Below are 12,536 nucleotides of genomic sequence, written 5' to 3'. Positions count from 1 at the left end.
CCGCCTCCTCCTCCTCCTTTTCTTTCTCCTCTTTCTCCTTTTCCTCCTCCTCTTTCTCCTCTCCCTCCTCCTCCTCCTTCATCTCCATCTCCATGTTCTTTTCCTCCTCCTTCTCCTCCTCATTCTCCTCTTTATTCTTCATCTTTTTATTCACTACTATCTTTGAAAATATTGTTTTTTTATGTTGGAAACTTTTCTTAAGAGTTGTGAGTTAACTTTAGAATAGGGTTCATGATTAAGGTTGCTATTCAAGATCAGCAAGCATGTTTCTGCTAAAGGCCAGATAGTTGAAAGTTTAAGCTTTTAAACAAAATATTAACTGTTTGAAATGTAAAACCCATTTGTATCCAATATTGAGTTTAGGTACAGGCTATAGCCATACTTGACTGATGAATCATTGTTTGCCAGTCTATGGTGTGTAATTCTAGGGCAGTCTAACTATGAAGAGAGGGTTTCAATATGAAACAAATATTAAACAAAGATTTTCCAGTGACTCCAGATACCCACCATCCAGATGAGATAGTGAGATTCTCTCTATGAAAACTGTCCAGTTTTCCTAATTGAATAATTATTGTAGTTTTTTTTCTACTTTAGGATTTTTTTCCTCTCAAAAAATTCACAGTCACTGTCGAAAGACTGGAAAATAAAGAAGATATCAGACATAAAAAGGTGTGCTTTATCAGAGAGACTATTTTATTTTCCAGTTTTAAACTTATGTATTTATAATTTCTTAACATGTTATTTGAAACATTCAGATTTTAAAACTAAATGTTGAGGGGTAGACACTTTTACATATCATATCATTTTTTCCTTTGAGTCTCAAAGCGATATTTGCCGACTTTAGAATTCTAGGAAATATAATTAGGAGTGGAAAAATAGAAGGAAAAAAGCACCCTCAAAAACCTCAGCACCCAGTGGCATAAATTTACAGTGTAATACTGGAGCAGAGTTTCCAAGTATTTCTACGTCATGTCATGCTGCTACGGAGCTTAAAGTTTAACTTGTTAGCTTTCTATAATTTTTAGAGGGAGCAATTATTTAAAAATTTCCCGCTACACAGAGAAACTCTGTCTCGAACAACCAAACAGAAAAAAAAAATCTGTTTTAAGAATGAGGTATTGAGTTTCTTCGTCCCCAAAGAACTTTGATAAAATGTTCAGGCACAAATATCCAAGGATATTCAGTTATATAAAAAGAGATGTTATGTCTTATGCTTTTAATCCTCTTAAGTTGCGTCAGTTGCCACATTAAGTGCTAGCTTATGTTCTTAAGTAACTTGTAAACTTCTATTTTTGATAACTGTGTTTGTCCTGCTGGTGATAAGAGAACACAGACCCGTCACCTCTGTATTTTGAATTTCCTACCACGCTGGAAAGACACAGAAAGGCAAGGCCTTTGAGTCAGACATTAACTAACATCTTGATTTGTGCAGAGATTGAAAACAAACAAACAAATAAGCAAACAACAACAGCAAAAATGGATGCTGTCTTCTGTCTTTTATGGTATCAACCATTGTTTTATTCCAGCATGGGAATGCTGAAGTATTAGGAAGACAAAAGGAGATTTTCCTGAGTCATAGAGCCTTAGGTTTGTCACGAAACACAGGCCTACTCTTTCACCTAAATAGCCCAGTTAGCCAGCCATGAGTACACTGAACTGATACCGATTACAAAATCAAGGCTAACAGTGTAGGGTTGGACCTTACTGACCTGAGAGGAAATTAAGGTCTCCAGCAATTAGTAAACTTGCTTATGATCGTGCACTTAACATGTGATAAGGAGAAGCTACAAGTGTAGGCCTTCTGATTGTATCATTTTTCACATTTTGCAGCCCAAATCAAAAGAGATTTCCAATTAAAACTATTTATTATGTCACACACACATATTTTTATTACTTTGATGGGAAGACTTAGGTCTAGGCAATTAGTTTTTGGAAATGCTAGTGTTCTAAGTTATTGGAGAACTTCAGACCCAAAAATCATTCTGCTAACAAATATTACGCAAGTAGAGCTGTGAAGTTCAACTTCCAACAAGGTCATTTTTTTTGAACGCCTAGATGTATTTATCTCTAAAATGACTATCATGACTTATCTTTTGTCTTCTCAAGAGGTGGCTACTGCATAGATGAGCTCAATGGAAGGAAGCGTGGGTCGAGAAAAGTGTGGTCAGGCGATGGTCCCTGGGCAGGGAGACTGGGCTGTGTCTGTGACCCTACAGAGGCTTCCGCAGCTTTAGTTCCTACACCTACAATTGTTCCCTATTTTGATTCAGTGTTTAATATGGATTCCCTCCTACTTTAACGCCCAACCTAGGAGTCAATATTTTGATTCATTTCTTGGATATTTTGAGTGTACTTTTAAGAAACTTTGCTAAAAAAGAGCCCCTGAGCCAGAATTGGTCAAACATACCCTCTTTTGCTTCATGCATCTGGCTGCTTCAAGACCAAGTGAGAAATTGCAGTTAACAGAGCAAAGAATAAACCAGAAAATAGGAAAGAAATTCCTTTCCATTCTGATGTTTAAAGAAGGGGCCAGAATGTTGATTCTACATAATTACACTTGACTGAAATCTCAACATTTTCACGAGGAACCTTTTATTACCTGAATATTACTAAAATAGCACGAGCCTTAACCTAGCCTATAGTCTATTTTGGTGTGTGTGTGTGTGTGTGTGTGTGTGTGTGTGTGTGTGTGTGTGTGTGCACGCATGCCTTCATAGAGAATAAAGCTACATGGGCAGTTCATGCTGTAGCCATAGGAGATTCCCCTTGAATTTTGCTTGTTGAAGAAAGTGGTTGTGCAGTAATGGTTTATTTAATCATTTCCTCACTTTCATCTGCTTTGGTGTGTGGTGGAAAGGTAATCTGTGGTGTTTTAGATAGGTCTTTACATACTTCTCTCATGTTATATACCACAGAGAGGTGGATAACCCTCCTGTGCATGAAGATTGCCTAATAGGCTTTAAAAGGGTTGAAATGCTTCTCCACTGCTGCATCCCTTAAGTAAAAGTTTCAGGCCCGAGAAGAGCTAAAAATAATAACAATAATGAAGCTAATATAAAAATGATTTTTTATTTTATAATGTTAAGGAAGAATTTACTGATAAAAAGAAAGAAGAAAAAACACCTTTTTAAATAAATAAAGACCATCTTTACAGCTAATTGTGCCCAAAGACATGTTAAAAATAAATTACATTAAATTTTTTTGTTTTATAGACTAAATTATTTAGAATTATCTGTGATTGTTTTAAGTATAATGGAAAGGCACATGTATTTAAATTATCCATTGATTTTAGAGATAAAAACGTTGACAGTTCATTGATTCTAAAATAGCTCAGCTTTTAGAAGGTCCGGTAGCAAATATCTCAGTGTCTCCCTTGACTTAATGAAGCTTTAAAAAGTCAACTATGGGATAATAAAAACTTATGAAATATTTAAAAAGCCTGGCTAGCACTCTTTATTGGGATGAAAAATATGGATACTTGAGGCATTGTATCATGCATAACGATGCATTTGTGATTTATGATTTATAGAATTAGTGCGAGTAAACCTAGGACATTTCCAATAATCTAACAATTTAACAGCTACTAAAAGCAGGATGTGGCATATTTTGTCACTACTCACATGCTTTTCCATTGAACTCAAATCTACGTACCGTTATGTGATACATGTAGGTGATAAACCAATGGTTGGTGGATCCAAATACGTTGTTTACTACAAAGGGGGCATTGTGCAGTCTAGTGGGATAATTTTTATGTATCTAACACTAACTTGCTCCTTAATATATATGAAGCATATATTCCCTAAGAGAAGTTGTCACAATTACAATAATCATATGCAAATAATTCATAACAATTAGGTCTTTTATGTGGTCCCTATTTTGATCTGTTTTTTTTTCAAAAGGGCCAACATGAACAGAAGTTATTGTAATGTACCTTAGACTGAACAAGCTGGAATAGCTAAGCTGACAAAATGTTGCCTACTTGGAAGCCACATCTTGGAGTGCAAAGACCTTGGTTCTCCACCAATTCCTATAATGCCAACTAAGTTCATCTTCACTAAGAACTGGGGATTCTCACTGCCTTTTTATGGTATAAAAGGTTCTCTCAAAACTGTAATAGTCTCTATGACTGTGGGTGACGGTTCTATCTTCAAGCAACAAATTAATGTTTGGTGGATAATCCAGGGGAGAAAGAACTTCATTTACAAGATCACCTTCTCTCTGTGACTGTTATACAAGGGCTGCCAGCATTCTGCATCAAGGGGCACTAGTGTTTCCAGGACCCTGGATTCAGTGTTGAGTCTCAGCAGACATCATAAGAAGTTCCTACCTGGACCAAGCTATATCCTGTGCGCTGGACCAGTGCGCGGAGGGCTGCTTCCTTCTGGGTGCCGCTCAATCCATCCCCGGATTTGTGATTTGATTCCATTGAGAGTGATTATCACCAAAAAATCAGGTTAATTAGGGTTGCTCACTGAAACCAAATTTAAGATAAATTAAGTAAATTGCTATAGCCAAGTCCATATTTGAGTTCATGAGAAGGGCATCTTAGGATAGACCTATAAATGAATCATTAAGGTTATAGCTGCTAGCAACTGCATTCAAATAAGACTTGCCAAATGTTTTATTTAAATCTTGCATTTATAATTATATATAAATTTAAAATGATCGACCTTGAGAGACGAAAACTGAAGAGTACCTGTTTTCTAATTAGAACACTGTCCATTAATTCTCAGTTCAGTTACCTTAAGATGTTGCTAAATATGCAAAGAAATTAGTTCCCATCAATTAAAGGACGTGACAGGAGATGGCTTAGCAGGTAAGAGTGCTTGGTGCTCAAGCATAAAAACTTGAGGTCAAGTTCCCTGAATCATGTACACAGCTTGCAACCCTGCATCACTGGAACTTGCTTGCCACCAACCTAGCTCTAGGTTCAGCAAAAGACCCTGCTTCAAGAAAATGAGGTGGAGAGTGATGGAGAGGTGTGCCTGATGTCTTCCTCTGACCTTGGGTGTGCACTTGTATATCATATATCCGTGTACATAACTCTCTCTCTCTCTCTCTCTCTCTCTCTCTCTCTCTCTCTCTCTCTCTCTCTCACACACACACACACACACATTTATATATATATATATATAATATATAAAACACAAAGGTTTTAGTGTTTACAGTTTACAAAAATGGTGTTTTATTTTTTAAGTATTTTAATCAATCAATCAATTAATTAATTAATGTGTGTGTATACATACAGGCATGAAGCATACACAGAGGTCAGAGGATAACTTGTGGAAGCAGTTCTCTTTTTCCACCATGTGGGCCTTGGGGACTGAACTCGGGAAATTAGACTTGGCAACAAGTTCCTTTACCTTCTGAAATACCTCATCTATCCAAAGGTTCTGCCCTTGTTTTTAATCTTGCTTTTCTACCTTGGTTAGGAAATTGGAGTCTTTTACCCAATAATTATGATTTGAGATTCTGTGGCAACTTAGCTTAGGTCATACTGTTAGAGCATACTCTGTTTCTATGGATAGTAAAATATAGGTGGATCTGTTGGTGGCTTACAGTTGTGCAAATTGGTGTGAGGTAATCTTAAACATAAATAAAACTGTAAAAGCTATTTTTAAAGATATATAAACTATCGTAAGAATTACATTTTGTCTAATGCTAGTTTTTTTTTTTTTTTGTAAATGTTACTAAATTTACTAAATAAGTTGCTGCTTAATCAGGAAGCTCTCAGATCCTTCTGTTGTGCCTTACATACCCTGGAGGACCAGGAAGGACATGGAGGATCTGATAAGGTTATTTTATTGGCCTTAATAGCTTTGAGAGCAAAGTCTATAGTCTGTTAGCCAAGTTGCAGGTTTTTCCTTTCTAAACTTCATCATTTCCATTAAAAAGGTAAGAGTTCATGGTGACATGATGAATTTGGTTTTGTTTTTCGCAAAATCTACGTTGAGTTTGAGTTAATAATTATTAAAGGTTATTAAAGGAATTTTGACATCACAAAAACCTCTCAGCTCCTTTGGAATTCACTGTGAAGTTCTGAGAAGTCGTTTTCAATATTTAAGTCTCAAATCACTGGCAATTTGTACATCAGAATGAAAGTCACAATGTTCAACCAAAGGCACTTTACAGATTGGATGTGTTTTCCAGTGTCATAGTACTCAATTAATATGTGTGAAGTCCTAGGCATAAACACCAGAACTCCTAACCCAACCCAACCCAACCCAACCCAAAACAAAACAGAACAGAAAAAAACAAAGCAAAACAAAACAAAAAAGAAAGACAAAAGAAGAATAGAGTTAAGGAAGTTGTGGAAGAAGCAGAGGCCCCTTTATGGGGGCTGATTTTCTCGGTGCCTTTATCTATGCAGCTAGATTGAACAGCAGGTGGACAGATATCCGAGTCTGAATTTCAAGGGTGAGCTCAACCTGGGAGACCCTGACCTGGAGCTGACGTCTAGTCTCGGGACTGGATGAGCTCCTGTAAGGACTGGGTAGAGGGGTGAATTCTCTAAGGCAGATCTCTAGATAAATAACTTCTAGAAACCAAGAGAAAAGGAAGATTCAGCAAAGAAGACCTAAATGGAATGGTATAAGGATAAGAGAAGCAGGGTTTGAGGTAGTTTAGAAGCAAAGAGATCTGAGAATGGGGGCGGTCAGCTGTCCAAGGCCTACTAAGCCGGCAGAGGCCTGAGCTGGAAGACAGAAGGGGGTGGGGTGGGGAGTGGGGGTGGGGGTGGGGGAGCCTTTCTGTTCTCTTTCTGCTTTTCACTGTGATCTCCAACAAGCTCCTTAGCTATGTCTCAAGTGCGGAAGTGATCTCCCACAATCACCCCAGGCATAATGAGATTCACATACTGATAAGGCTTTGGAAAACCTCCGGGTTTGGTGTGCCAGTTAGAACATCAGTAGGCATCGGAGTGTATCGTCCATCAGGGAGGAGGAAGGAAACGCGAAGGATGCCAAGCTGCTCTAATTTCAACTCTCGGGTTCTGCTGTGAAAAGGGTGAGTTTGAGGGACAGCACTGTTCCTCAGTTTGGATAAAGAGAAGAGTGAGATAAAAATAGAGCAGAAGAGGGTCCCAGGCAGTGGCTGTGTGGGGAAGATTCATACACGTACACGCCCACTCTGAGCATCAGGCTTTTCATTTGTGAATTGTGGTAGGAACAGCTAAGAGTGGTTGTAGCGAAGATGAATGAGAAGATACTTCCGATGTGCTTTGTTTAGCTCCAGCACATGTGATGTAATATTCCTGCTAATAACTCATAATGGAGGACAGCTGTGAGAGACAGGGGCGGGCAGCAGAGAGATTCCAGAAAGGCCTTGTCCTAGCTCGTTTTCTGTTGCTGTGATAACCTCCCTGACCAAGGGTGATTTAGGAGAGAAAAGGAATTTATTTCAACTTACAGCCCACCATTTAGGGCGTTGGTTCTCAACCTTCCTAATGCTACCACACTTTAATACCGTTCCTCATGTTGTGATGACCCCAGCCATAAAATTATTTTGTGGCCACCTCATAGCAATTTTGCTACTGTTATGAATTGTAATGTAACTATCTGATATGCAGGATATCTAGTATGTGACTCCCAGTGGGGTCGGAACCCACAAGTTGAGAACCACTGATTTAGGGAGCCCAGGGCAGGAAATCAAGCAGAAACCATGGAAGAGTGCTATTTCCTGACTTGCTCACTGACTCCTGCTTAGCTAGCTTTTCTATACAGTGCAGGCCCATCTGCTTAGGGATGATGCTTCCCGCAGTGGGCTCGCCCCCTCTTATATCAATTAGCAATCAAGAAAGTGCCTCACACACATGTCCACAGGACAGTCTGATGGAGGACACTCTGACAGATTGTCCTTCACAGGATAATCTGGTGGAGGTACTTCTTCAAATGAGGTTCCCTTTTTCCCAGATATCTAGAATGTGTCCAATTGCAGTAAAAAAAACTAACCAGGATAGACTTCCTGGATAATCTTCACTTGAAAAATACGGTGAAGAAAGAACATGGGTGGAGGATCTTCACGAGCGCTGCCCAGCTACCATGTACCAGTCTTGGATCAACATCTCCACATCCAGCTACCATGTACCAGTCTTGGATCAACATCTCCACATTCCCTAGAACTCTGTTTCTCTTAGCAATGAAATTCTTAGCTCAGATGTGTATTGCCTACCGAGCTTAACTATATAAAAAAGAGCTTCTTGATTGAAGTGTGGTGGTCATATATGTAATCCATGTCTATTTGGGGGGCTGCAGCAATAAGAATCATGAGTTCAAGGCTAGATTGAGCCATAAGGAGACCCCATATTAAAAGAAAAAGAATGCATCCCCCTTTATTCTTCTTCTTTCATGCCAGGAGTAGATCTTTGAGCCTTAATATCTTTATGTGTAAAATTAGGATGATAGTATTCCTTATTTCATAGTTCTTCTGAGGATTAAATAATAAAATAGATATCAACTACTCAAAACGGTCTCTGGCAGTTAATACCCGCACAATATTGGCTATTATACCTCTAAATATCTCCGTGTGGTAGATGAAGTCCACTCTCATCAGCACCACATCCTGGGTCTCCTTTCCTATCCTTCGTGTGTCCTTCCACTTAGCACCAGCACACATCCTTAGATGACCAGATTCACAGCTTACAACTTCCCTTTCCTGTCTCTTCCAACGTCACTGGCCTTATTGATTCCATCTAGATTAGACTGAAAGCTGTTTGCTTTGTGATGTCTTCTTTGCTGACCTCCCTGGGTAACACTAGGTGCACTCTCCTCTCTGCTCTCAGGAACGCTTGTACAGCCCTACATTGCCACATACAGTGCAGGAAGGTGCCCTTGACTGGCATTCTCACTGAACTGTGAGCTTGCTAAATGAAAGGGCTATCTTGGACTTGTAGCTTGTCCCCAAAGACTTAATGCTATGCCAAGTGTTCAACAGACATTTAAGGAATAAACAGAAGACTTGGGGTCAATAAACCGACTTGAACTCAGAACTAAAATGGACATGTACTAGTACTCATTATTTCTCATTAGTTCAAGTAACATTCTGTAGTTCTACCCTAGAATACACCTGCTTATATGAGAAATTGATTTTTGATAGTTTCTACACATGTTGTATTTATGACAGAGATGAGAGTAAATACTTCTCAAGGTCAAAGTAACTAAAACTAGACATATTTTTCTCCTCTATGAACTTATGCCTTTACATCTGCCATATCCATTTTCAATGGATCCAACAAGACCTAGAAATTGTAGGTCAAGATTTCTTCTTTCTTCAAAGTTAAGGGAGGTTTGGAATAGGTCCCCTATCACCTAGCTGGACTGTTAATACAGTTCAGCCAGAGGGTCAGGGCAATGTGCTCCCTCAAGGTCTCTGGTGTCCATGGGACTTGGGTCAGGGAAGGTGGAAGGAGGGAAGAAGAGGAGAAGGAAGGGTATAGTGGAGGAAATAATGGCTTTTCTAAATCCATACCTCGCAGATAGAGATACATGCTGTCATGCAGTTATAACTGTGGCCCATGACAGAAAGGGAAAATCTATTTGATAATAAAATTTGGTGCCACAAAGAATTGCAAGTTACACAGGAAAATCAGGACAGGATTGAGCATTGTTCCTTGGATTTTATTGTCCTGGTGGAACCTACAATGGAGACCAAGGAGACAGGAGGACTAGTGGAGCAAACTTTACTTTTGTTTCTAAAACAGAAATCGGTCAAGACACAAGACAAGTGCTGGAAAAGTACATGAGGGGGAAGCAGTTTAAGAGCACGGAAGCAAGAGCTTGGAAAGTAAAAGCAGAATTTATGGCAGAGAACAAATGGGGGTACCGACAGTGGATGTCAGCGGGCATCTTTATTAAAAGTTAATTGTAACAGTTGTCCTCAACTTTTATGAGAAGGTCAACAAGTATGGACTTCCACTATACATGCTTGTCTTTGGCAATTTAGAACTTGGAAAGAGCAATTCTGGTGCTATAGGTACTGTGTCGTCCACTTATTTGATGCTTTGGAAGAGGTTGGATGAGGAAGCTGGATGGGGAGAAAGACTGTTTGTGACTGCTCAGTAGTGGAGAGGAGTCCTTCTCGCTGAGTAGGAACCTCATGGCTGTGGTGAGACCAGATCCATGTGCATTTGTCGCCAGGGAAGGTTTCACCTGCTGTTTGGATATCTCTAAGCTATATCCGTCTTTCTCTAATGTTCTGTTGTGGCCCAGTGTTGAATGATTTAACTAAGCCATACATAATAGCCCTTTTGAAACATGTATAAGTAATTTTAGCAGGAAATTCAGACTTTTAAAGTACCTGCTGGGAGTTTTAGAGAGTTCCAGATTGTGCAGAAATGAAGGGTTTGTGATAAAAGTCCAGGCACTCTCTAGATGATGCAAGGTAAATATTACCTTGCATTGCTCAATAAAATAAGTATAAATTAGTTCCAGAACTCAACTTAGAAAAATATTTGCAAATAAAAGCAATAGTTCATTTGAGTATACATTATGGACCATAGAAAAAATAATAGAGAAAATGTATATATACATACATATATGCATTCATATATGATTACAAAAGATCGCTGTAGTGATTCTGTGGATTAAAGAAATAGAGGCCATGAATTTGGAGAGAGAGTAAATGGGGGTACTGGGAAGGCTTGGGGGGAGGGAAGGGAAAGGGAAAATGATGTTACATTTTAACTTAAAAAACTCAAAAGCACTTTTTAAAGTCATTATATGTCACCTTATTATTTAAAAAATTATCAATGAATTAATCAGAACCATCTCTCTATTATTAAGCCATCAGTTAATGTACAATGCATTAGTTGGTGCCTAGATAATCTTAAAGAAACTGAAGTTGTTTTAGGAATCATGTTAATTGTACTAGAACAATTTTTTTTCAGTCATGGATTCCATATTGTCTGAGAAGAACACAATGACATTTTAATTTCTGTTCTTCTACCATGATTTTAACTTTCTGGATCCCAGAGTTAGTGATCCTAGAGAAGCGAAATAAGAAGGTGAACCCAAAGAAAAACATATATTTATCCTCCTGGATATTGGAAGTTGACAAGATCATGGGGCGAAAGTTTAAAAAATATAGTATAAGATCATTGATACCTAACTGGGAGGCTTAAAAGATAAAATAACAGCAAAATGGTTGAACAGATAGGGTAATGGTGATGAGAGCCTGTCATACGGTTGGCATCTGAGAGACTCTCACCTGGCATTCCCTTTCTGTTCCGCAAATACTGCTTTGGTTGAATCAACCACCTTTTGAGAATTCCCCATTTGTTAGTGTCCTTGCCAGCCATTGTCCAATGTGGAAGAGATGTAGTTCTGGTGTGTCGTGCCAAATTTCTCAAATTGCTTCAACAATTAGTACATTGTGTTTTTTCTTTGTTCCAGGAAAGTCTGTAAATCCATATCAATATGTTTCCCATCTCTCACAGAGCATGTTAGCGTTGTAAGGAAGCTCAGACATTGCCTGAATAGCCAGTGAGGAAGAGATGCTTGAATGAACAGTGGTTCAGTGCAGGTTAATAGTCTAGAAAAAAAGAGTCATAACAGAGGTAGATTTTTTAAAGTTATAATTGAAAGCTAGGTTGTAAAAACAGTGTCTGATTAATTTCATTTATGTTAAGATTATATTCATAAGATCTTTGATTATAAAAGGCTTACTGGTTAAATTGGGTGGTAGAGAAATGATTACTTTATGTTTTATTTATTCCTGTTTATTTGGCTGTTATTACTTTTCTATGATGTGTGGCTTCTAAAATTTAAAAGATTAAAAAAAATTCAAAGTTTTTACTATATGAACACTTGGGGAAATGGAATTTTCATTGTAAAACTGGTTCAAAATTTTAATCTGAAAACATTTTGCTAAAAACAGAAATCACTGCAAATATGCACTCAAGGAAAGAAGCTAGGAAAATTAATTATGACCTAATAGATAAAAGTAGAATTAACAAAGAAAAATTCTACAGACTTGACACTAGGATAGAGGATTATGGGAAAGATGAGTCCACAGAAATGCTGCTGGTCATCCTGACCAGGAAAAGTAAATTCTTCAAATGAGAGGAACTTCATAATCACAAGCTAGATAATTCTCAAAAATGAGAATATATCTTCTAGTAATTTGAAAAATATGGATGCAATGGTATTTACTTAGAAAAGTATGGTTTTCCTTACCAAGTTGTTCCAAGGATAAATTAAAGTTTTAGATAAATTAATAACAATTAACTTACATTGAAAAATCATTCAAGCTTTTTTTTTCAAATAACACCAGAACCAGATAGTTTTATTAGACATACTTCATGAATTAGTAATGAAATTGGGCCTGGAGCGGTGGCTCAGTGTTGAAGGGCATTTACTGCTCTCACAGAGAGATGTTCTCAGTTCAGTTCCCAACACCCATGCCAGGATGCGCACAACTCCAGAGGGATCTGATACCCTCTGCTGGGTCTGGGTGTTCACTCACACATCTCACAACACACACACACACACACACACACACACACACACACACACATACACACATACACACACACACACACA

General features: G+C 38.2%; 1 protein-coding gene across 2 annotated transcripts in view; it reads right to left on the bottom strand.

Annotated features, from left to right (window-relative positions):
* The window catches only part of A1cf (APOBEC1 complementation factor), a 78,015-nt gene that overhangs the window by 49,858 nt on the left and 15,621 nt on the right, over positions 1-12,536 (bottom strand). For both annotated transcript variants that reach the window (XM_013348001.1, XM_005352139.1), the window contains exon 2: positions 4,328-4,471. In XM_013348001.1, the coding sequence (XP_013203455.1) occupies positions 4,328-4,426 (99 nt within the window). In that variant the 5' untranslated portion in view covers positions 4,427-4,471. The remainder of the gene's footprint in view (positions 1-4,327; positions 4,472-12,536) is intronic.

The sequence above is a fragment of the Microtus ochrogaster genome, chromosome 8, assembly GCF_000317375.1.
Source record: "Microtus ochrogaster isolate Prairie Vole_2 chromosome 8, MicOch1.0, whole genome shotgun sequence".
NCBI lineage: Eukaryota > Metazoa > Chordata > Mammalia > Rodentia > Cricetidae > Microtus > Microtus ochrogaster.
The sequence above is the reverse complement of the archived record's forward strand: the minus strand, read 5'-3'. Positions and strand labels throughout refer to the sequence as shown.